Genomic DNA, 23,066 nt, shown 5'->3' on the forward strand with positions numbered 1-23,066 from the left:
CAGAAATTGCTCTGTTGTGTTAAAAAGCCAAGGCTGACTGTTAGCAGATGAGCTGGAAAGAGAATGTCATGCTGTATCTTTTCAGTATGGAAATTAACTTCCCAGTATTGATTCCAGTAGGTAGCTGATGTTATAGTCAATTTCTGTTTCAGAACAAGAAGGATTTACCATCTATTACTGAGGCATGATCAAGAATATCCTAAACCTAGAGCACACATTAAGGGACAAATCCTTTAAAGCAGCACACAGCCTCAGTATCTGATCCCTCTTTTCTGCCCCTAATTCACCCTGGTGGGACCACACAGTGAGCCCTCACAGACCTGGACTCTGCAAGGAATGTTAAAACCCTGTAGAGCCTCCCCAAACTCTGCAAATTCCTGTATATTGGAACAACAAAAGAGGAAATAAAAGAATGACGCCTCTTCAGAGAAAGAAAAGCAGTACTTGTGGCACCTTAGAGACTAACAAATTTATTAGGCATAAATTTTCGTGAGCTACAGCTCACTTCATCGGATGTTACAGTCGATCTCGTCGTCTAGAAGTCAAATGTTTCCCCGCCCAACCATGGTGTGTTTAGCATCTCTAAAAGACTAGCCAGTCATGCTAGTGTGCATGAGAGAGTGCATTGTCATTAATTTTCCTCATTTTACAGACCACTATTATTTTCCCCTGTGAAACATTAGTTTTCTCTGCAGCAAATGCCTCTCTCCATTAATGTACCAGAAAGACTTCTTGCACAGATGTCTGGCCTTCCCAGTCAGCCTCATCTCTTCATTTTCTCATTCTTCCTAGTTAACAGATCTCTAGATAGGTGTCACACAACACCTGCTGTTATGAAAGGATCAATTTTTGGCTTTTATTTCATGTACAGGTAGTCCTCGCCAAATCCTCAGATTGCTATCATACCAAATGCTGCTGATCTTGGGGAAAGCTTGGTTTCAGGTGTGGATCTGGTGCCTTGGATACATCCCTGTAAAAAGTATGAACTCATATTCAGTTTGGAAATCCCTTACAAAAAAGATCAAGGAACCACGTTAAAAGAGAAGAATGGATTGAAAATATTTGATCAGTCCCATATTCAATAAGCCACTTTTAATAGACTAAAAGTAATTTTACGGTTGAGTCTTTTCTGTTCAAAAGCTTGCAGAGATATCATTGTAGGTAATATATGCATGTGCCATTATTAAAGAGGCTGTCAGGACACCTGTAGTAGGAAGAAAAGGGATGAAAACATACGTTTGATTTTTATGTGTGTTAAAAGATAAGAGGCAGATTAAAATAATATCTGCAAGAGATTGGTGTAAGCTGTGTTTCTTGAGAGAACAGGTCTCTCTTGTTATTTAATACATTTTGAGTGCTAAACTGTCAGAAAAAAAATGACAGTGTCAGGTACCCTTGAGGTACATTAACAACATAACAGTTATGTACCTGACAACTGCTCCAATATGTCTGCTGAGGTACTGTTCTTATACTCAATTATTAACTACAGTACTGACATGAGAAAAAATGAATCCACTTTGTTTCAGACTGTCAGATATGTTGCACTTTCAGGCCTCTAATGTGCGAGCTCAATGAAACATACATAAACCATTTAACTTTGGCTGTCAATAAAAAGGAGGATAACATGCCACAACAAGAGGACACTCCATCAGACCCCACCCGGTTCCCAGAAGAGATGCATTTCTGATTGCTGTGATGGAAACATTCCAGAGAAACTTCAGGCCCAGGCTTTTCCTAGCTCCTTTTTATTTATTTATTTGTTTTTAATTAGGAAGGGCTGTGGATGACATGTGTCTTACGCCAGTGATCCTTGGATGCTACAGCAGCTACTTAGGGCCATTACAGCCCTCTCTAAATGAGAGCACTCCTGAAGCTGCCCTAATTTAAGCAGGAAATGGAAAGAGCCCCCAGCAGACCAAGGCAGGAGAAGGAACAAAGTTAGTCTAAAGCTCCCCTCCCCCCAGCTGTGGTGAGTGGAGCGCTGACACAACTGAGCATCTGAGTTGCCATGATATAAATTGTACTCAACATTTTTCTGATGCTTTCAGTCTACAGTGAAAGAGCCTATTTTCCAGCATAGCGGTCCTCACATTCTGCTAAGAAATCTTTAGCAGCTAAATAAAGTGTCATCTATGCAAGTGGCACTTTCTGTAGTCTGAAAGCATTTCCCTCAAACAGAAGCCTGAGGGCTTGATTCTCCACTGCTCTGCACCATAGCGATCAGAAGGCAGCATTGTACACCCGCGTTGCACTGGTGTAAATGACCATACAAGGGCAGAGAAGAATTAGGGCCAATTTGTTCTTCATTGCTTCTTTCTCCAGCTTCCCCTAACCCTGCTCTGACTTTGAAATCTCTGATAGTCGGGAGGGTTAATGGAAAAAAGATGAGTTTGAGGGAACTAATCCACCTATTTACACTTAATTTTTAATAGAATATTATATATCTAGGGCCTGATCCAAAATCCACAAAAGTCAATTCCATAAACTTCATTAGATTTTTAATCAGACCCTTAACGATGTTAATTATTACAACTATCAGTGCCTCTTATTACAAGATGTTTGGTGACAGAATTTGTCAGTTTTCTATAATGATTTCTTTTGAGTGAAATGATGGTAACATTATTGTAGCTGTATTCTAACCAATTACTCTGTTTCTTGCTCTTCTAGAATGCACTGTGGACGAACCTAAACTACGTTAGGTTTTAGTCAAAGCCAGAGCAAACAGCGCTTATTGTCTTGCTACTGCAATTTGATTCTTGGAAGCCAACTAGTTTTACTGTCATGACAATGTGATGATATCAACAAAATGTTGTTATGGAAGTTTGATCAGGTAACAGAAAGGATACAGGGCTAGATCCTCACCTTGTGTACATCTGTATAGTATCACTGAAGTCAATAGCACTATGCAAACTTAAAAGCCAATAAAATGTAGTTTTCTATCAGAGATCGTGTTCTTTCAGAAACTCATATATAAGAAGTGTCGAGAACTCACAGCTAGGCAAGAAAACGGCAGTAGGCTAAACTAAAGGAAGGGAATCTTTTTTTTTGGCTCTGAATTTATCAAGTCTAAAGTTGTTAGTTTTAATCTATATATTTAGAAATCTATTAATTGATTCAGCCTTTAAATAGCTGTGCAATTGTAAATCAGAAGAAATATTCATGCATAGTTGATTTACAAAAGATTTGTTTTAAAAGGAGGAGAAATGCAGGTCAGATTTTCAGTTTGGCACTGTGTCAGTCGTGCATAGAAACTGAATGGCCTTATTGCACAGTGAACAAGATGCTTCTGTCCACATGACAACAGAGAGAAGCTTCGTGTTTGATTCCTGAACAGTTCTAAACTTGTGCATGCAGGTCCTGCTGTCTTCTTTTTTAAAAAAGTGATTTTTAAGAAAATGATATATATATATTTTTTAAAAAGCTTTATTTCCATTTTTGTTTATAGTGAGCAGTTCTTTGATTTGCTTGAAAGGCACCCAAGAGTTATTCCTTGTTGTGAACTGAAAAAAAAATACAAAACTGTACAGAATAAATAGTTAATATAAATCTAGCTAGACTTTGCTGTAAAATAAAACTTTAGGGCTCCACACTCTAAGCCACTTTTACCTCTTAACAGGAGACATGCCTTTTTGCTGTTAATGTGTGGCAAAATGTAGAGAATTGATACAATCAACAACAAAATATCCCCCAACCCCACCCCCCTTCCAATATCTGAAAATTACTGACCATTGTGTACTTATTTCTGTATTTCTGACAGGAATATTCAAAGCCACCACAGGAGCCAGTCATATAAAAGAAATCAAACTCATTAGGTGCACTAATGTATTTACAGCTGATTCTCAGTAGCTTTCAAAATTGCCCTGGCTTATGAGTTGCAACACCAGTGATGTACAACATTTTATAGCAGCGGAACAAGAGAAGATTGTCCACATTTGAGTAAAACTGTCAGATAGGGAAAGTAGCAGAAAGCTTTGTTGTTGTTTCTTAAATTGTTGGTAATTATATTTATACATATATTTTCCATCCACATACAGTAAAAATGTGATAAATGAAGTCCCATGTAAAAGATACTTAAATATTTGCAGGCATTGGGTGCCTATACAATTAAATATCTTTCATTTTTTTCTTTTTTTTTTAACTGATATTTAGTATGACAAAGCTTCATTTCCTTTTGTATTTATTATAAGGATATGGTAAGTGCAGTTGTAGACAATGTTCACATATGTAGTGTATGTACTAATACCTAATCAATACATATTAACCTTTATAACTATATAATCAGGTACTTAAAAAAGTAGTCCAATTAAATTAAGAGAAAAGAAAGAAGTACAAGTAACATAAAAGGTTTATCCTAGGTTAGGTACAGAATGGGGAGTGCCATACAGGCCCTTTAACCCCGCTCCCTAAAGGAATATGGTAATCTTCCTGCTACAGTTCAATCACACAGAGATCCTGTTTCACTTGGGGTAAGACATATTGCCTGCAAATTCCCCATGGCTTCCCACAGTGATCCCTGAGTTTTTTTGTTAGGATTACTGCTGTGCTTTAGTCCTGATGGATGAAACATTATTATAAGGCACTTTTATTTACAATGTTCTTACTTAAAATAGAAGTAATGTCATTTTATGTTTGCTGTTCCAGGACTTCCAGGTAGTCAGGCTCAGCATGTAAGTTAGCTTTGAGCTCAAAATACTCATTTTTAGTCTGCTCAAGCAACACCCTTCTTGGTCTGGAGTACATTAGTGTCTCCATTAACTTTAGCTCCTCATGTGTTCCAGGATAATGTACTTCCATGTCAGGCTGGAGCTGAACAATATTTTTCCTTAGATACTCAGTGATTCCTAGCTGCTGGAGTTCTCTTTCTTTCTCAAGAATGTTTCTGTATAAAGAGCTGGCATCCTGAAAGGTCAGAAAATCAGCTGATTGGTCTGTACATTTGTACTTGACATTTGAACCTGTGAGAGGAGAATTGTTCTCTCTTTCCAGAAGACTTCTGCAGAGATGTTTGGAATCATTCACATCCTTTTCATTTCCTTCCTCCTGTTCTGTCTGTTTGGGGCTGAAGGATGGACTTCGATAAACTTGAACCATGGGGCTGATCATGCGTTGCTCATAGAGAGCTGGTGCTGGACGCTCAGTTGTATGGTGTGTTGTTTTGTGACCATACATGCTGTACTGGAGATGAACTGGGCTACTGTCCCTCATGTGTTCATCTGCCTGTTTCTTTTTGTGTCTTCTCCGCCGATGCAGAACAAGGACAACTATTCCTGCTGCACAAAATACAATCGTAATAAACACAATTAGGAGCCCTAGAATTAAAACAGAAAGTGGGACAGCATCTGTAAGTGATCGAAGAATAGTGTCCGCAGTATTGGTTGTTGTAGAAGAAGTTGTCACAACTATAAAGTTAGCATGGGTTGGTAGGGCTTGGCTATTTATTAGTCCTGGGCATAAGACTTCAGTGTTCAGAGATTTCAATTCTTTTTTTGCTAGGTGACCTGGGGATTTACAGAAAATGTCATCCATCATGATGTTCTTACTCAACTTTTGTATCCACTGCTGCAGCCCAACTGAATCACAAGTACAGTCCCAAGGGTTGTCCTCAAGTTCAATTTGTACAAGCAAATCCAGTTCATCCAAGACAGTGCTCACAGGCAAATGGGTAAACTGGTTTGTTTTGAGGTTTAGCCTGGCTAGTGGCACCCCTGAGAAAATGTGGGGTGGCAACGTTTGAAGAAGGTTGTTGTTTAAATATAACACCTTAAGTTTTGTCATCATGTTAAATGTCCCTGGCAAAACTTCCTTGATGGCATTGTATTCAAGATACAAATACTCAAGGTGCTGAAGACCAAGGAAGAGACTCTGACTTAACTTTGTAAGATGATTGCCATTTAGATATAGCTTCTGCAATCTAGTTAGATTCATAAATGATCCTTCTTCAAGGATTTCAATATGATTGTTTCCCAAGTGAAGCATTTCCAGGCTAGCATAGTCCACCAGATCTGATTTCAGCAATGTTTGAATAATGTTTCCAGCTAGAATAAGCTTTCTAGGATTTGGAGGAGGGGGACCTAAATCAGACAAGCTTTCGATATTTCGCTCCTGGCAGTGAATTAGAACTCCTGACAGGATATGGCTGGTGCAGTGACAGGGTACAGGACAGTATATTCCTGGAAGCTGAGTAACTGGCTTTGTGGCATGAAGCACTAAACCTGGTTCCTTGGTAGGAGCTTTCAGGACAGGGATCACCTTGGCTGGTAGGTGACTATCACTTATAGATGTGGTTACTACCAAGGGCAAGGACCCTGAAGGATCTTCAAGTTCATTTATAGGGTGAGTGGGACAGAGCAATTCTTTTTTTAACCTTCTTAGGATGCTCCCTTTAATAACTGGAGGGCTGTTACACACAACATCACCTATTATAGACTGGGGAGGCATGTTTTCTAGCCATATCTTCAGCTGCAGTAAGTCACAATTACAGGCCCATTTGTTGTCTTCCAGCTGAAGGTCCAGTATTCGACCAATATGCTCTAAAAAGCCAACATATGGCAGAGTCTGTAACTGGTTTCCACGAAGATCTAAGTGGGTCAATGGCACAAAGCGAAATATATTAGGAGGGAGAAACTCAATGGCATTGTCATTTAAAATAAGAACTTTAAGTCTGTTGAGTTTGCTAAAGGCACTTGCTTCAATCACGGTGATGAAATTGTTGTCTGCTTGAAGAAACTCCAGATTTTCCAGTCCCTGAAAAGTATCCTCTTTAAGTATTTCTAAAGAATTGTGATTGATATGAAGTTGCTTAAGAAGACTGAGACCATTAAAAGCTCCAGGCTCAATATCTGCAATATTATTAAATCCAACATGTAGTGAGATAGCATTGATGAGGCCAGAAAAATCATTCATATGTAACATGGTCAAGCCATTGTTCAGCAGGTTAAGATGGAAAGGCCGTGATGGTGGGACATTTATTTGTGATAACATTTTGATACCTCTTTCTTCACAGTTTATAATCAAGATATCATCCTTTTCTTCACAAGAACACAGATTCTCACAAGATCCTCTCGCTGAAGACAAAGAAGGCTGAGATTGTAGTAAATCCGAGGCAACCACAACTGAACATAACATAAAAATCCAGAGCTTCATTGTTGCCAGTAGGTCCTGTAAAATAAAAATGAATTGAGTTTATCATTTCATATTTGAAAAAAAAATACTTGAAAGTACCCCAAGCTTACCTAAAAAACTTATCCTTAAAAAAAGATATTGTGTTCTATCAAATATTTTAATGATTCTTTAAGAAATACAACACATGATTAGTTCTGACCATTAAATATAGCATGAAGGTCATAACTCAGAAGCCCTTCAGTATTTTTATTTTGCAACAACACAGCATGCAGAGCTCATGAAAATTATATTCTTATTTAGGGGGAGTGCCATATACGTACATGGTGCTTTGTAGGCAAACAAACAAGCAAACAAAAAGACAGGTCACTGCCCCAAACTGCTTCCATCAAGGTTAATATAAAATATTATATTTTCACCTTCAATGATGGGCATACAGTGCTGCAGTTTTTAGGAACTTGCAAGAGATAGATATTAATAGGCTATATGACTGAACAGAAGTTTCATAATAAAACAATCTCGCTTTGGTTCCAACAATCTATTGTCTATCAAATGTTTATTCAGCCAACATGTGGAGGGCTTTTTCTTTGCTTGTTTCTGCAACTTATCTGTAAATTGAAACAGAACTTCCTCTGCAATCCTAATACCTCCAAAATTGAGAACAATTAGTGATTTTTCCTTTTGTTTAAATATGTATGTGCTGTGTTTATATTTTAAATATATCTGTTTAGATGCACATACACACCCTACCCACACATTCATATCTTTAGAGAGATTATACACACATGTTTTATACATATATGTATAATGTATTTGTGCATTCAATATGTAAACTAAGTTTACTAGCAATAAAAGAGTAAGAGTGATTTACAAATAGAAAGAAATAGGTAGGCAATATACAGTATATTGAATAGGACATTTTCTTCTTAATAATTAATATTAGTATCATTCTAAAATGCACACAGCAAGAGATTTGTCATTAACAATTAGCAATGATGAATGACATCATCTGCATTGTGTAATTTAGGCTATTATCTTGCAAATGATTGGTCTCAAACTTTAGGATACATGAGAAATGCATCAGAACTGTCCAACTATTAAATCAGGAACAGAAACTAGTGAACATTATATATTTTCAATTAAGTATCTGTTTTGGCATGGTTCTCACTGAGATGAGACTAGTTTGTTGCTGTTCATATGAGGGTTCTGTGTGTGTTTTTTTTCATAGCAAGGTTGTCTAATTACCAAAGAGCAAAGATATTTATTGTTGCATTAGATGAAGTCACATGTCTGTTTATAATCTATTATTAAAGTAAATACTTCCACATTTCCAACAAGAAAAGGTTCCTACTCTGAAAAGATTGATTTGAAACACATTATTTCATTCAAGAATTCCCCTTCAGTGCACTATTTCTTCCAGAAGTGAACAATATTGCTTGAAGAAATCTATGGCATAAAGGTCACTTGATCTTTTTAAGTGAGCTACTGAAACATGCTTTGGAGTGCAGAATGTCATCACACAATTAACCCGCAGAATTGCTGCTTTCTGAGGAAGTTGCAAGAATCTATGTAATTATGTTTATGAACATTCTCAGAATTTGGTAGTATATTTTAGCATCACATTGGCCATATCTTATTCTTAGATTCATATCTTATTCTTCTGGCACTACTCATTTAGACTTCATTTAATCTACTCATCGAGACTTCTCTTGCAATTTGATGAGAGGACTTTCACAGAAGGCACTCAGATACCACCCTTGTGTATGCTACTGAAATGCTTATAAATCAGTAAGCACCAGTTTGCGCACGTTGAGTAATACCTTACTCCACAGTTGTCCCACAGATTTCAGTGGATAAAGGTGCTTCTCATCATGAAGAAAGGTGACAGAATCTAAATTTATTTGATTCATGTATCTTTTTCAGTAGAAACAAAACATGTTTTTTGTTGGTCATAGAGTAGTTCTTGAACATAGTCTATTCTAGTTAACTGGTTAAATTTAACTTACATCATGTCTGAGCATCTGATTTTCCATAAAGTATTGGGAAAGACCCAATATGCAGAAATCTTATTCCAAAGGAGTCAGATTAATGCCACTATGATATTGTGTTCAAGAAAACTGTATTCATTCATTCACTAGCATTCTTTTCAGTAACCTAAGGTGAAAAATGAAGCTTCTGGTAACAATTACCCATAACAAACCTATTATGTTGCTAAAGTAGCACTAGTTATTTTCTGTAACTTGTTTCTGTATCAGGGCACCAGCATAGTTTTGCATTGTATTTAAATTGTAGTTTTTATGAGGGCCCAGAGCAAAATTAAGTGAAATAAATCAAAATATATTAATCTGAAATGCATGTTGCATTTTCATACATATTTCAAAAATGATTTTTTTAAAAAACAAAGACCTCTCATCATTTTTCAAAGATGAAAGTAAGAACATTTGTAACCAATTGGAACACATTCCTATTTTAATCATTAGCATATTTTTGTGGGGAACATTGCAAAAATTCTCTCTCTCTCTCTCTCTCTCTCTCTCTCTCACACACACACACACACACAGTAGAAAGACACTGGGAACTTCTACATATTTTGTAAGTATTGGGTGAGAACTGATTGGCATGTCTTTTTAAATGTTCAGTCTGTGCATGCAGGAGCAAGTAAATCTAGTCTTAAATGGGCTCCACTCTTATTTTAAAATAGCAGATACTTTTATGTAACAGATGATTAACATTCTGTTGAAAGAACTCACAGTAAAGATTGAATATACATTTAATTTTGAAATACTGGACTAATTATTATCCTGTTTCATTTAGTGAAGTGTTATAAGAAATTTCAGGTGGTAACTTAGTTTTCATAACTGCTTACTGTAATTGTTCTTTTCACAGTTTTTATTAAAAAAGACTCGTGACTTCCAGAGTCTTTCCTACCAGGAAAATTTGCAGTATATAGAGAAGTAGTGAGTTATGAGTCCCTTAAGGCAAATTTGCAATACACTTGAGAAGCAGTGAAATAATAAAATCTTCTTTTAAAAAAAATTAGTGTCTTTTTTATTTGATCTTACTCTTGATACAAATATGTGTAAAGGGAGTAGTGAAGTATTCCAAAGCCTAAGGTTAAGAAAGGGGAATGTGCAGTATATAAAACCATTCAAGCCTGCTTGTTAATTCTGGGTATAAGCACAGTTGGATGATGTATTTTAAGAGTAACGTCATACTTCAGAAAAAACACTTCTTTAATCCATGCTACAGTGCATGCTACAGTCTAAAACTACTCTCTCTTTGCCTGCTGAGCAACTACATGTATTGAAAACTGTTCAGTGAAAAACGTACCCGGAACAGTGTTTGAAATATCAGTGGGTAAATCTATACAGATTTCTATCATTTAACTGTAAAGTTAACCAAAGTAATACAGAAAAATAAAATCAATTGGTGCAAAAGACCCAGAGAAAAAGTGAGGAAATGCACTTGAGATAATTAGCTAACTGGAAGCTTTCTTACCTGTACAGAAGCAACACTCCCTGACATGATCAATAATGCACAATTTGAGTAGATGTTCAAATGCAATTCAGGTTCTCTTTATAAAAAATGTACACTTTCTTCCAAATTTTCAGTTTGCTGCAAGCTTTTGTACAGCTCCAACTGCCTAAAGTTAAAAGTCCATGTCAGAAAACAAAGTAAAGAGCATTTCACTGGAAAAAAAATAATAATACATAAAATCTCTCAGGCAGAGTGCACTCTAGACCATCCTGAAAGCAGTTGTCCCTTTTCCTCAATTAAAATTCACAGCATACTTCCCATCTATGCTGACTTTTCTGCATATAGTTAACCATTTGCAAGCTTTTGGATGCAGTAAATAAACAAGATGTTCAGCAGAGCTTAAACTGATCCCTCTTGGTTTGTTAGATTTTTAGATCCAAGCTGCTTCTGCTTCTGTGTTCTCTCTCTTCTTTCTAGTCTTTCTTGTTACCTCAGTTTGTTATTAGTCAGATTGCCAGGGGCTGGGAGGTAGGCGTAAATAAAAAGACTTCTTGGCTTTTGGCTCAGCCTTTAAGCCCTTCCCCTTCCCCATCAGAGAGCTTTAATCTGCCAGTGTCATTTAATACAAGATACAGCTCCACCTTGGGACAACTCAGCTCCACCTCCTCCTGCAATTTGTCTCACCTCCTCTTTTCCTGTTCTAATTGAACCTTTTGAAAATAAAATCCAGCTAAATCTTCTGTAGATCACTTAAGATCTATTAATGGCTGATTCTGCAAGACAATAAATCTCTACCACAGCTCCTGCAGCTTTTTCTGTTTGCAGACATACAGTAAATGTGACATCTTTCTGATATGTATTTTAAATGCTGAAAATACCCCCAAACCAAATGCACAAATCCTTGTTTTCCACCCAACAGTAGCTACCATAAGATAAGGCAAAAGCTTATCTTCCTCTGGAACAAAATGCCTGTGATAATGATGTGAAGGATTTATAAAAATTTAAAGCTGCACATTAGATCTTTACTCTAGTTCACGCAATGTGGTAGGTTAAATAGTTGAGGGGGGGTGTTTATGTGTGTGTGCAGCAAATTTTTTTTTATGGTACATTAGTGTTTATGGTCATAGAGTGATTGCAGTGAGTACACTTTAAAAATCCCCCCTCTTCTCTAGTGGGGAGTTTCAGCTTGATTTTAATTGACTGTTTTCCAGATGTTAGGATACTATATTGGTATTAATGCACATGGTGTTGTATTATTTTTGGCATGAAATAACGTGTTTACAAAAAATGACTCTTTCTTTTTTGAAATCAAGCTAATATTGAGATAATATTTACTTTGGGGTTCTAAACAAGTAATTATTAATAATTGTTTATTACGTGGAAGAATGCAAGGATTGTATGTCCTAGAATTGTTATCAGCCAGATTCTGACATCCTTATTCAGCTGAGTATTGCATTACTCTATGAGTAGCCTTGTTGACTTTGTAAGGGCTATTTGTGGAGTCAAGTACTATTCCATGTGACTAGGATTATCAGAATCTTGTCCAGTTGTAAGTGTACATTAATTTTAGGTTCAGCATAATTAGTTCTTCATTATTTCATTCCCTATGTATAAAATACTGTTATTTAAAAAAAACAGTTTCAGAATGATTAGAGATAAGAAATAATTCATCACAAACAATATATTCAATAGACGTTAATCCTTTTTTTCTGCTTAAAGAATATCCACAAGCTGATTTCAGTTTATTTAAATGTATGTCTTACTTGACAACATTTGACAAACATTTTGAGAATCTTATTTAAATCATTTAAATCACATTGATTGCAAATGGTTTTCTGTGAATATACTGGGGTCTTGGCTAGTTGTGACTGGTCAAAAGAAGTTAAATGATATTCTTTCTGATTTGCACTCCGGGTATGAATACTTGTGCCTAGTATTAACGTTTGCTTTTGGTTGTTCAAGACAGTAAAACAAATAAAAAATGTTCACAGAAATCAACCACATTAATTTAAAAATTTGGCAGAGTAATCATGGAATTTTTTTGTAGTCTCTCCCACTTCTAAAATTAATGGGCCAGTTCAGGCATGTCATCTGGCTTTATAAAAATATTGCCATTGACTTTTTTCCCAAAAAATCTTTAAGATTTATTATGGTAAGTGATTTTTATTAATTAAGGTCTTGATCCTGCAACTGCTTCTGCATGGACAGACCCCTGAACTTATGTGGTGGTCAAGGTCCAATAATATATTCGTTGCAGTGAAATTCAAGTATTTCCTTATGTCTCTGTTATCTAGTAATCAAAGAAAAAAATTACAACTAACAACTAGTGATCCTACACTCGGGTATACATTGATGAACTCCCATGTCCATACAGAAGTCCAATGGGTCTTCAGTTGCAAATATCTGACCATATAGCTCCAACCACAGGACAGCATCTGTACACCTAATTTTAAATTATATAATTGAAGCTAACAAAAGGTCTAAATGAGAGAAGATAAAATTGATTGCTTTGCAAGAAAAAATTACCAGTCCAAGGAAACTTAATTTTTAAAGCACCTAATTGCAAAATGTAATTGAGAGATGTTTCAGAGTAGCAGCCGTGTTAGTCTGTATTCGCAAAAAGAAAAGGAGTACTTGTGGCACCTTAGAGACTAACAAATATATCTGAGCATAAGCTTTCGTGAGCTACAGCTCACTTCATCGCATGCATTCAGTGGAAAATACAGTGGGGAGATCTATATACACACACAGAGAACATGAAACAATGGGTTTTATCCTACACACTGTAAGGAGAGTGAACACTTAAGATCACTTAAGATTACCAGCAGGTGGGGGGAGGAAGAAAACCTTTTGTGGTGATAATCAAGGTGGGCCATTTCCAGCAGTTGACAAGAATGTCTGAGGAACAGTGTTGGTGGGAGTGGGGAAAATAACATGGGGAAATAGTTTTACCTATGTAATGACCCATCCACTTCCAATCTCTATTCATGCCTAAATTAATTGTATCCAGTTTGCAAATTAATTCCAATTCAGCAGTCTCTCATTGGAGTCTGTTTTTGAAGTTTTTTTCTTGAAGAATAGCCACTCTCAGGTCTGTAATCGAGTGACCAGAGAGATTGAAGTGCTCTCCGACTGGTTTTTGAATGTTATAATTCTTGACATCTGATTTGTGTCCATTTATTCTTTTACGTAGAGACTGTCCAGTTTGACCAATGAACATAGCAGAGGGGCATTGCTGGCACATGATGGCATATATCACATTAGTAGACGTACAGATGAATGAGCCTCTGATAGTGTGGCTGATGTGATTAGGCCCTATGATGGTGTCTCCTGAATAGATATGTGGACACAGTTGGCAACGGGCTTTGTTGCAAGGATACGTTCCTGGGTTAGTGGTTCTGTCGTGTGGTGTGTGGTTGCTGGTGAGTATTTGCTTCAGGTTGGGGGGCTGTCTGTAAGCAAGGACTGGCCTGTCTCCCAAGATCTGTGAGAGTGATGGGTCATCCTTCAGGATAAATTGTAGATCCTTGATGATGCGTTGGAGAGGTTTTAGTTGGGGGCTGAAGGTGATGCTAGTGGCATTCTGTTATTTTCTTTGTTGGGCCTGTCCTGTAGTAGGTGACTTCTGGGTACTCTTCTGGCTCTGTCAATCTGTTTCTTCACTTCAGCAGGTGGGTATTGTAGTTGTAAGAATGCTTTATAGAGAACTTGTACGTGTTTGTCTCTGTCTGAGGGGTTGGAGCAAATGCGATTGTATCGTAGAGCTTGGCTGTAGACAATAGATCGAGTGGTGTGATCTGGGTGAAAGCTAGAGGCATGTAGGTAGGAATAGCGGTCAGTAGGTTTCTGGTATAGGGTGGTGTTTATGTGACCATCGCTTATTAGCACCATAGTGTCCAGGAAGTGGATCTCTTGTGTGGACTGGTCCAGGCTAAGGTTGATGGTGGGATGGAAATTGTTGAAATCCTGGTGGAATTCCTCAAGGGCTTCTTTTCCATGGGTCCAGATGATGAAGATGTCATCAATGTAGCGCAAGTAGAGTAGGGGCATTAGGGGACAAGAGCTGAGGAAGCATTGTTCTAAGTCAGCCATAAAAAAGTTGGCATACTGTGGGGCCATGCGGGTGCCCATAGCAGTGCCACTGATTTGATGGTATACATTGTCCCCAAGTGTGAAATAGATATGGGTGAGGACAAAGTCACAAAGTTCAGCCACCAGGTTTGCTGTGGCAGCATTATCGGGGATACTGTTCCTGACGGCTTGTAGTCCATCTTTGTGTCGAATGTTGGTGTAAAGGGCTTCTACATCCATAGTGGCCAGGATGGTGTTTTTAGGAAGATCACAGATGGATTGTAGTTTCCTCAGGAAGTCAGTGATGTCTCTAAACAGGGCTGCTCTTCAAACATTCACGTTATCAATCACTTTCACTGTTCTAAAGTTTGTGAATCTGCACTAAAATATCCACAACTGTCAGCCTCACTTACTTCCCAAAGGACCTAAAGGTTTTATGGCACTCATTGTTCTTTACCTTTTCACAAATACAGTATCTTCTCCCAAGGGTGACAGGTTTATAGAAATTGTGGTGGTGCCCAGAACCCACCCCCTAAACTCTGCCACCCCCACCTGCCTTTAGGCTCTGGGAGGGAGTTTGGATGGAAGGAGGAGGTCTGGGGTGCAAGCCCTGGGCTGGGGCAAGGGATTGGGATTCAGGAGGGGTGCAGGCTCTGGGAGGGAGTCTGGGTGCAGAAGGGGTGAGAGGTTGGGTTCTGGGAAGGAGTTTGGGTGGGGGAAGGAGTCTGGGGTGCAGGCTCTGGGATGGAGTTTGGGTGCAGGAGGGGGCTCCGTACTGAGGCAGTAGGTGGGGGTGCAGGGGGGGTAGGGGTGCAGACTCTGGGATGGAGTTTGGGTGCAGGCTCTGGGAGGGAGTTTGGGGTTGGGACAGGGTGCAGATGGAGGGAGTGCAGGGGTGAGGGCTGTGGGGCTGGGGATGAAGGGTTTGGGGTGTGGGGTGAGGGCTGTGGGGTGGGGCTGGGGATGAGGGGTTCATGATGTAGGATGGGGCTCATGGCTGGGGCAGAGGGTTAGGGTGCAGGAGGATGAGGGCTCTGGCTGGGGCTGGGAATGAGGGGTTTGGGGTTTTGGAGAGGCTCAGAGCTAGGGCAGAGGGTTGGGGTGTGTGGGGGGGTGAGGGTGGGGTGTGGACTCTGGGGTGGAGCAGAGCTGGGGATGAGTTTGGGGTGCAGGCAGGCTTCCCCGGGTCTGGGACCAGACAGGAGGACTCCCCTCAGCCCTCTTCCCACCAGCAGCAGTGAGCTCTGGGGGAGGGGTCCCCCAGCAGCACACTCACCCCGAACCACTGTCACTGCATGTGCTCCTAAAGCCCCTCTCAGGTCCAGAAAGCCCCTCTCCTCCTCTGCGGTGGGTGCAGGGGGGGGGGGCTGCCATTGTGTGTGCCCCCTTCCCTGCTGCTGCCCCTCACTGCAGTAGGTGTCAATGTGCAATGTCACATACAAGATATGATATAACAAAGAATGATTCACAACAACTGGGTAAAGAATGAAACACAAGGCCTTAATTCTGGATATCCCTGTTTTCATGGATTGAAGTTAGACTCTACAGGTATTATAATTTACATATTTATGTGTACATATAATAATGCAGAGAATTCTCTGGCCCTGGAAAAAAATACATAGAATGTATGTATGGTAAGAAGGATATTGTGTGCTTATTTCCAATATGGAGAAGTCAGGGGAGGCAAGTTGTATGGGCTCCAGCAATATTCAGAGCGCCGGGGCCCGGTTCCACCAATGTTTGGGGCCAGGTCTCTCCCCCAGCCCTGCCTGCTGCCCCCGCCCTGCACCTCCGCACTGGGAGTGAGGGATGGGGCTGCTCCTTGCTCAGTGTGGAGCAGGAAAGTTGACTGTGGGCTGGGGGGGCCCCTGTGCTAGTGGAGGGTCCTGCCGGAAAAGTGAAGAGTCCGAGGCAGAAGGGCAGGGGCAGGGGCAGCCTGCCCTGCCAATAGTGGTAGAGGAGCACTAGGACCCTGAGGTGGCAGTTGATGCCTGGAGCCAGAAGAGCGGAGTCAGGGTGGAGCTGCAGGGGAGAGGCGTATGCTCCAGGGGTCTGGGGGAGGTGCACGGGGGCAGCAAGTGGGGCCGGGACACACTTGGGGGAGGTGCGAGGCGGGTTTTTTATAAAACCCATTTTTTCATGTTCTCTGTGTGTGTATATAAATCTCCCCACTGTATTTTCCACCGAATGCATCCGATGAAGTCAGCTGTAGCTCATGAAAGCTTATGCTCAAAATCAGTCTCTAAGGTGCCACAAGTACTCCTATTCTTTGTTATATCATATCTTGTATGTGACATTGCACATTGACACCTGCTAAATTTAGGTATTTCTTATAAGTTTAAGAAAAAATTACTTGACTCTCAATTGCATGATTTGTAAATTTCAATATAATCAAAATATGGCAGAAGTTCACCTGGCATTCTCTATTTCCTTCTTAATTCTGTGTTACTTAATGGTACCCTCACTCCAGTTTCACAAAGATTGGAAGTTGCTCCTTTGAAGGGTAGGTAGAAATCCTTAGAAAACAATATCAATTCTTTGCACTCACTCTCATCCAAAGCATGAGTGGGCCACCTCCAAAATACTTCCAAAGACTTTGTCAAATTGAGGGATATTGGATCCAAACTTGGGAACGAGACTCAAAGTTATGTTGGACCCTGTAACATTACTTTGCTATAGATATTTGTCTATCATTTGTATTTTTTTTTACTTACAGTGTTTAAAAAGACAAGACCCTTTGTGACTAGTTTATCACCTGACCAGGGACTTGAACCACCACAAGGGAGAGGGAAATCTATCAATGAAATAACCGATTCTTCTGTTAATGGTGATAATGGCTCCTCTGGTGCATTTACTGTTTCAATGGAAATGTAGAAGACTCTCCCATTATTCACAGTTCATCCACACCTATCAATATGCACTTAACCTGCCATTAATCTGCATATAGAATGCTTGAGCTAAATACTGCCTCTTACCATATCTGCAACCAAGCTATTGGTTTGTCTGCAGTGTACAGGATCAGCTTGTATTGGTGGGCTCTCAAGTGCTCCCTTTTTCTTCATTTCCAATGAGGAAAGGGAAATTACTTACCTCTGTAACTGGAGTTCTTAGCCCTGGTCTACACTATGAGTTTAGGTTGGATTTAGCAGCATTAGATCGGTTTAGCCCTGCACCCATCCACACTAGGAAGCCATTTTTTCCCGCCTTTAAGGGCTCTTAAAACCGGTTTCTGTACTCCTTCCGGACGAGTGGATTAACACTGAAATTGACCTTGCTGGATCCAATTTAGGGTACTGTGGATGCAATTCGATCGTATTGGCCTCCGGGAGCTATCCCAGAGTGCTCCATTGTGACCACTCTGGACAGCACTCTCAACTCAGATGCACTGGCCAGGTAGACAGGAAAAGCCCCGCGAACTTTTGAATTTCATTTCCTGTTTGGCCAGCGTGGAGAGCTGATCAGCACAGGTGACCATGCAGAGCTCTTCAGCAGAGGTGACGATGCAGTCCCAGATTCGCAAAATAGCTCCAGCATGGACCAAATGGGAGGTACTGGATTTGATCGCTGTGTGGGAAGATGAATCTGTGCTATCACACCTCTGTTTGAAAAGACGAAATGCCAAAATATTTTAAAAAAATCTCCAAGGGCATGAAGGACATAGGCTATAACAGGAACCCGCAGCAGTGCCACGTGAAACTTAAGGAGTTCAGGCAAGCTTACCAAAGAACCAGAGAGGCAAATGGTCACTCCGGGTCAGAGCCTCAGACATGCCACTTCTAAGATGAGCTGCATGCCATTCTAGGGGGTGCCCCTACAACTACCCCAGTCCTGTCCTTGGACTCCATGAATGGACTCTCATGCAACGGGGATGCAGATTTTGGGGACAAGGAAGATGATGAGGAGGAGGAGGTTGAAGCACAGCAAGCAAATGGAGAAACCATTTTCCCCGACAGCCAAGAACTATTTCTCACCCTGGATCTAGTACCCTTCCAACCCACTGAAGGTGGGCTCCCTGACCCTGAAGCCGGAGAAGGGACCTCTGGTGAGTATACCTTTGTAAATATAATACAAGGTTTAAAAGCAAGAGTGTTTAATGATTAATTTGCCCTGAAGGCTTGGGATGCATTCGTGGCCAGTACAGCTACTGGAAAAGTCTGTTAACATGTCTGGGGATGGAGCAGATATCCTCCAGGGACATCTCAATGAATTTCTCCTTGATGTAATCCCAAAGCCTTTACAAAAGGTTTCTGGGGAGGGCAGCCTTATTCCATTCTCCATGGTAGGACATTTTACCACGCCAGGCCAGCAGCACGTAGTCTGGAATCATTGCAGAACAAAACATGGCAGAGTATGGTCCCGGTGTTTGCAGGCATTCAAGCAACATCCGTTCTTTATCTCTCTGTGTTATCCTGAGGAGAGTGATATCATTCATGGTCACCTGGTTGAAATAGGGGAATCTTATTAAGGGGACATTCAGAGATGGCCATTCCTGCTGGGCTGTTTGCCTGTGGCTGAACAGAAATCATCCCCGCTGTTAGCCACATGGTGAAGGGAGGGGTGAAGCGATCATCCCAGAGAATTCTGTGTGTGTGGGGGGGGTGGTTAGTTGGGTTTGTGCTGCACTTTAACCCAAAAACCACAGCTCCTCCTTTTAAATGGCCAACTCATTTTAAAGGGCCAATCCAACGGATGCTTGGTATGTCAAATGAGGGCGCTGCTGTTTGAAACCATTCCCACAAGTTAGGAAAAGCTAAAGAAGCCAAAAGACTGTGACCTACCATGTCTGCCAAGCCGAATTCTGTTGCCCGCCGGCCCTGCTTGTGTGATCTCTCACACCATACCGGCAGGCCCTTGATATAAGAGGCAAAATGCCACCTATAAAGAAAGCACTTGTGCTATGTAATGTTAATAGCTTGGTTCACCATGAAAGAGTCTACCCATTGTTCTCTAAAATGTGTCTTTTTAAAAACTAATCTCCCTTTTTTTCCTCTCACAGCTGAAAATGTTTCAATGATCCCCCTATCGTCTCCGTCCCAGAGGCTATCAAAGATAAGAAGCCAAAAAAAACTGCACTTGCAATGAAATGTTCTCTGAGCTCATGTTTCCCATGCTGAAAGAGTCCAGCATAATGCGTGGAGGGAGACAATGTTAGAGTCCAGGAAAGTACAAAATGAACGTGAGGACAGGAGGGACGACTGAGAGGAGAGGAGGGACGAGCGAGAGGACAGGAAGGATGAGCAAGAGGAGAGGTGGCAGCAGAGTGATGAGAGGAGGCAGGATGCAATGCTGAGGCTACTGGAGGATCAAATTGATATGCTCCGGCGTATGGTTGAGCTGCAGGAAAGGCAGCAGGAGCACAGACCACCGCTACAGCCCCTGTGTAACCAACCACCCTTCTCCCGAAGTTCCATAGCCTCCTCACCCAGGAGCCCAAGAACGCGGTGTGGGGGGGAGGCCTCCGGGCACCCAACCACTCCACCCCAGAGGACCACCCAAGCAACAGAAAGCTGGCCTTCATTAAGTTTTGAAGTGCAGTGTGGCCTTGTCCTTCCCTCCTCCCCAACTCCTCCCGGGCTACCTTGGTAGTTATCCCCCCATTTGTGTGATGAATTAATAAAGAATGCATGAATTTGAAACAACAATTACTTTATTGCCTCTGCAAGCAGTGATCGAAGCAGGGAGGGGAGGGCGGTTGGCTTACAGGGAAGTAGAGTGAACCAAGGGGCTGGGTTTTCATCAAGAACCAAACAGAACTTTCACACCATAGCCTGGTCAGCCATGAAACTGATTTTCAAAGCTTCTATGATGCGCAGTGCGCCCTGCTGTACTCTTTTAACCGCTCTGGTGTCCAGCTGCACGTAATCAGTGGTCAAGCGATTTGCCTCAACTTCCCACCCCGCCATAAACGTCTCCCTCTTACTCTCACAGATATTGGGGAGCATGCAGCAAGCAGTAATAATGATGGGAATATTGGTTTCGCTGAGGTTGAACCGAGTCAGCAAACTGTGTCAGCGCACTTTTAAATGTCCAAATGCACATTCTACCACCATTGTGCACTTGCTCAGCCTATAGTTGAATAGCTCCTGACTACTGTCCAGGCTGCCAGTGTATGGTTTCATGAGCCATGGCATTAAAGCGTAGGCTGGGTCCCCAAGGATAACTATAGGCATTTCAACATCCCCAATGGTTATTTTCTGGTTTGGAAAGTAAGTTCCTTGCTGCAGCCATTCCCATAGACCAGAGTTCCTAAAGATGAGAGCATCATGTACCTTTCCTGGCCATCCCACGCTGATGTTGGTGAAAAGTCCCTTTGATCCACCAGTGCTTGCAGCACCCTTGAAAAGTACCTTTTTAGTTTATATACTGGCTGCTTTGGTGCTCCAGTCCCAAGATAGGGATATGCATTCCATCTATCGCCCCACCACAGATAGGGAATCCCATTGCAGCAAAGCCAGCCACTGTGACCTGCACATTTCCCAGAGTCACTACCCTTGATAGCAGCAGCTCAGTGATTGCGTTGGCTACTTGCATCACAGCAGCCCCCACAGTAGATTTGCCCACTCCAAATTGATTCCCGACTGATCAATAGCTGTCTGGCATTGCAAGCTTCCACAGGGCTATTGCCATTCGCTTGTGAACTGTGAGGGCTGCTCTCATCTTGGTATTCTTATGCTTCGGGGCAGGGGAAAACAAGTCACAAAGTTCCATGAAAGTGCCCTTACACATACAAAAGTTTTGCAGCCATTGGGAATCGTTCCAGACCTGCAACAGTATGCGGTCCCATCAGTCTGTGCTTATTTCCTGGGCCCAGAATCAGCATTCCACAGTATGAGCCTGCCCCATTGCCACCAGGATGATCAAATTGCAGGGGCCAGTACTTTGAAAGAAGTCTGTGTCCATGTCCTCATCATTCTCCTCACTGCACTGCCATCGCCTACTTGCTTGCTTTTGCAGGTTCTGGTTCTGCACATACTGCATGATAAAGTGCATGGTGTTTAGAGCAGTCACAACTGCCGCTGTGATCTAAGTGGGCTCCATGCTTGCTGTGGTATGGCATGAGCAGGAGAGCAAAGTGGCAGCGGAAGTGGCGGGTGGATGATGATGCTGACAGCAATATGGCACCTGCACGGAAAAAGGCATGAAACAATTGTCAGCTGTTGCTTTCACGGAGGGAGGAGCAAGGGGTAGGCTGGCAGAGACAGTGCTTCTGGCTGGGAAAGCAGCCTGAGGCAGAACAGCCCCCTCAAGGATTGAGCTGACATCCCTGGTTTTAGCAGGCCAATGCTCAAACCACTGAGCTATCCCTCTGCCATTGCTCCAGGCAGGACTGAATCTCCATTAGACAAAACTTAAAGAAGAGAATGACCTGAGTCACTCCCATTTATGTGCAGGAGCCCCTGACAGACTTTACCGAGGTCTGCCAGGAGCACCCATGTTTGCCCAGTTGCCCCAACAGACCTCACCGAGATCTGCCAGGAGCACCCAGGTCTGCCCAGGTGCCCCTACCGACCTGACCAAGGCCAGCCAAGAGCACCCAGGAGATGACGAGGACAGCTACTAGTCGTACTGCACTATCTGCTGCCAAAAGGCAATGAGCTGCTGCTGTGTAGAAATGCAGTCCCACATCTGCCAGCACCCAGGAGACATACAGTGATGGGGAGCTGAGCAGGCTCCATGCTTGCCGTGGCATGGCGTCTGCACGGGTAACCTATGAAAAAAGGCGCAAAACGATTGTTTGCCTTTGCTTTCACGGAGGGAGGGAGGGAATGAGGGCCTAATGACATGTACCCAGAACCACCCGCGCACAGTGTTTTTTGCCACATCAGGTATTGGGATCTCAATCCAGAATTCCAATGGGCGACGGAGACTGCAGGAACTGTGGGATAGCTACCCAGAGTGCAATACTCCAGAAGTTGACGCTAGCCTCGGTACTGTGGATGCACTCCGCCAACGTAATGGTCTTAAGTGGGGACACACACAATCGACTGTGTGTCTTTTTTGGATATGGAGAAAAAAAATATATAACTTTTTTGGATATGGAGAAAGTCAAACTGTTCTTTTTGTGCCTAAAAGTGAACATGCTGCCTATAGAGGTGATTATATTTTATTTTCTTTGTTGTGAGAGTAAATTCTACTAGCATTTCCTTCATTTAAACCAATTTTGTCCTTTTAAAACTCTATAGTGAATTTGAAACTGATATTTTGCTGCTCTTTTCCACTCACAGATGGAGAACTCCCAGTTCTGCATGATGTAGGAAGAGCATAATGTCAGAGTCAAGATTTGCCAGGCAACTCTGAGAGGATCTTTTTGCCTATGGATTATAATGATGATGTGAATGAATCTTTTACAGTCCCTTATAATCTGTGGCATTCTTTCCTCTCATTGTTTGATATTATTT

The 23,066-nt window shown here is 41.4% G+C and overlaps 1 protein-coding gene across 1 annotated transcript; it reads right to left on the reverse strand.

Annotated features, from left to right (window-relative positions):
• Nucleotides 1–3,411: 3,411 nt before the first annotated feature.
• SLITRK6 (SLIT and NTRK like family member 6) lies at nt 3,412–11,174 on the reverse strand. The gene is made up of 2 exons (XM_038421050.2): nt 10,618–11,174; nt 3,412–7,158 (listed from the first exon to the last, which is right to left on the reverse strand). Exons 1-2 carry the CDS (start codon nt 10,642–10,644, stop codon nt 4,624–4,626), a joined length of 2,562 nt encoding a protein of 853 aa, XP_038276978.1. The 5' UTR covers nt 10,645–11,174; the 3' UTR covers nt 3,412–4,623.
• Nucleotides 11,175–23,066: the final 11,892 nt, after the last annotated feature.

Source organism: Dermochelys coriacea, chromosome 1 (assembly GCF_009764565.3).
Source record: "Dermochelys coriacea isolate rDerCor1 chromosome 1, rDerCor1.pri.v4, whole genome shotgun sequence".
NCBI lineage: Eukaryota > Metazoa > Chordata > Testudines > Dermochelyidae > Dermochelys > Dermochelys coriacea.

Excerpts from the sequence above, each read along its gene's own strand:
- SLITRK6 (XM_038421050.2), bottom strand. The coding sequence starts at position 10,644 with ATGTCAGGGAGTGTTGCTTCTGTACAG. Across the intron at positions 7,159-10,617 it reads GGAGTGTTGCTTCTGTACAG|GACCTACTGGCAACAATGAA; the intron begins GTAAGAAAGCTT and ends TTTATTTTACAG.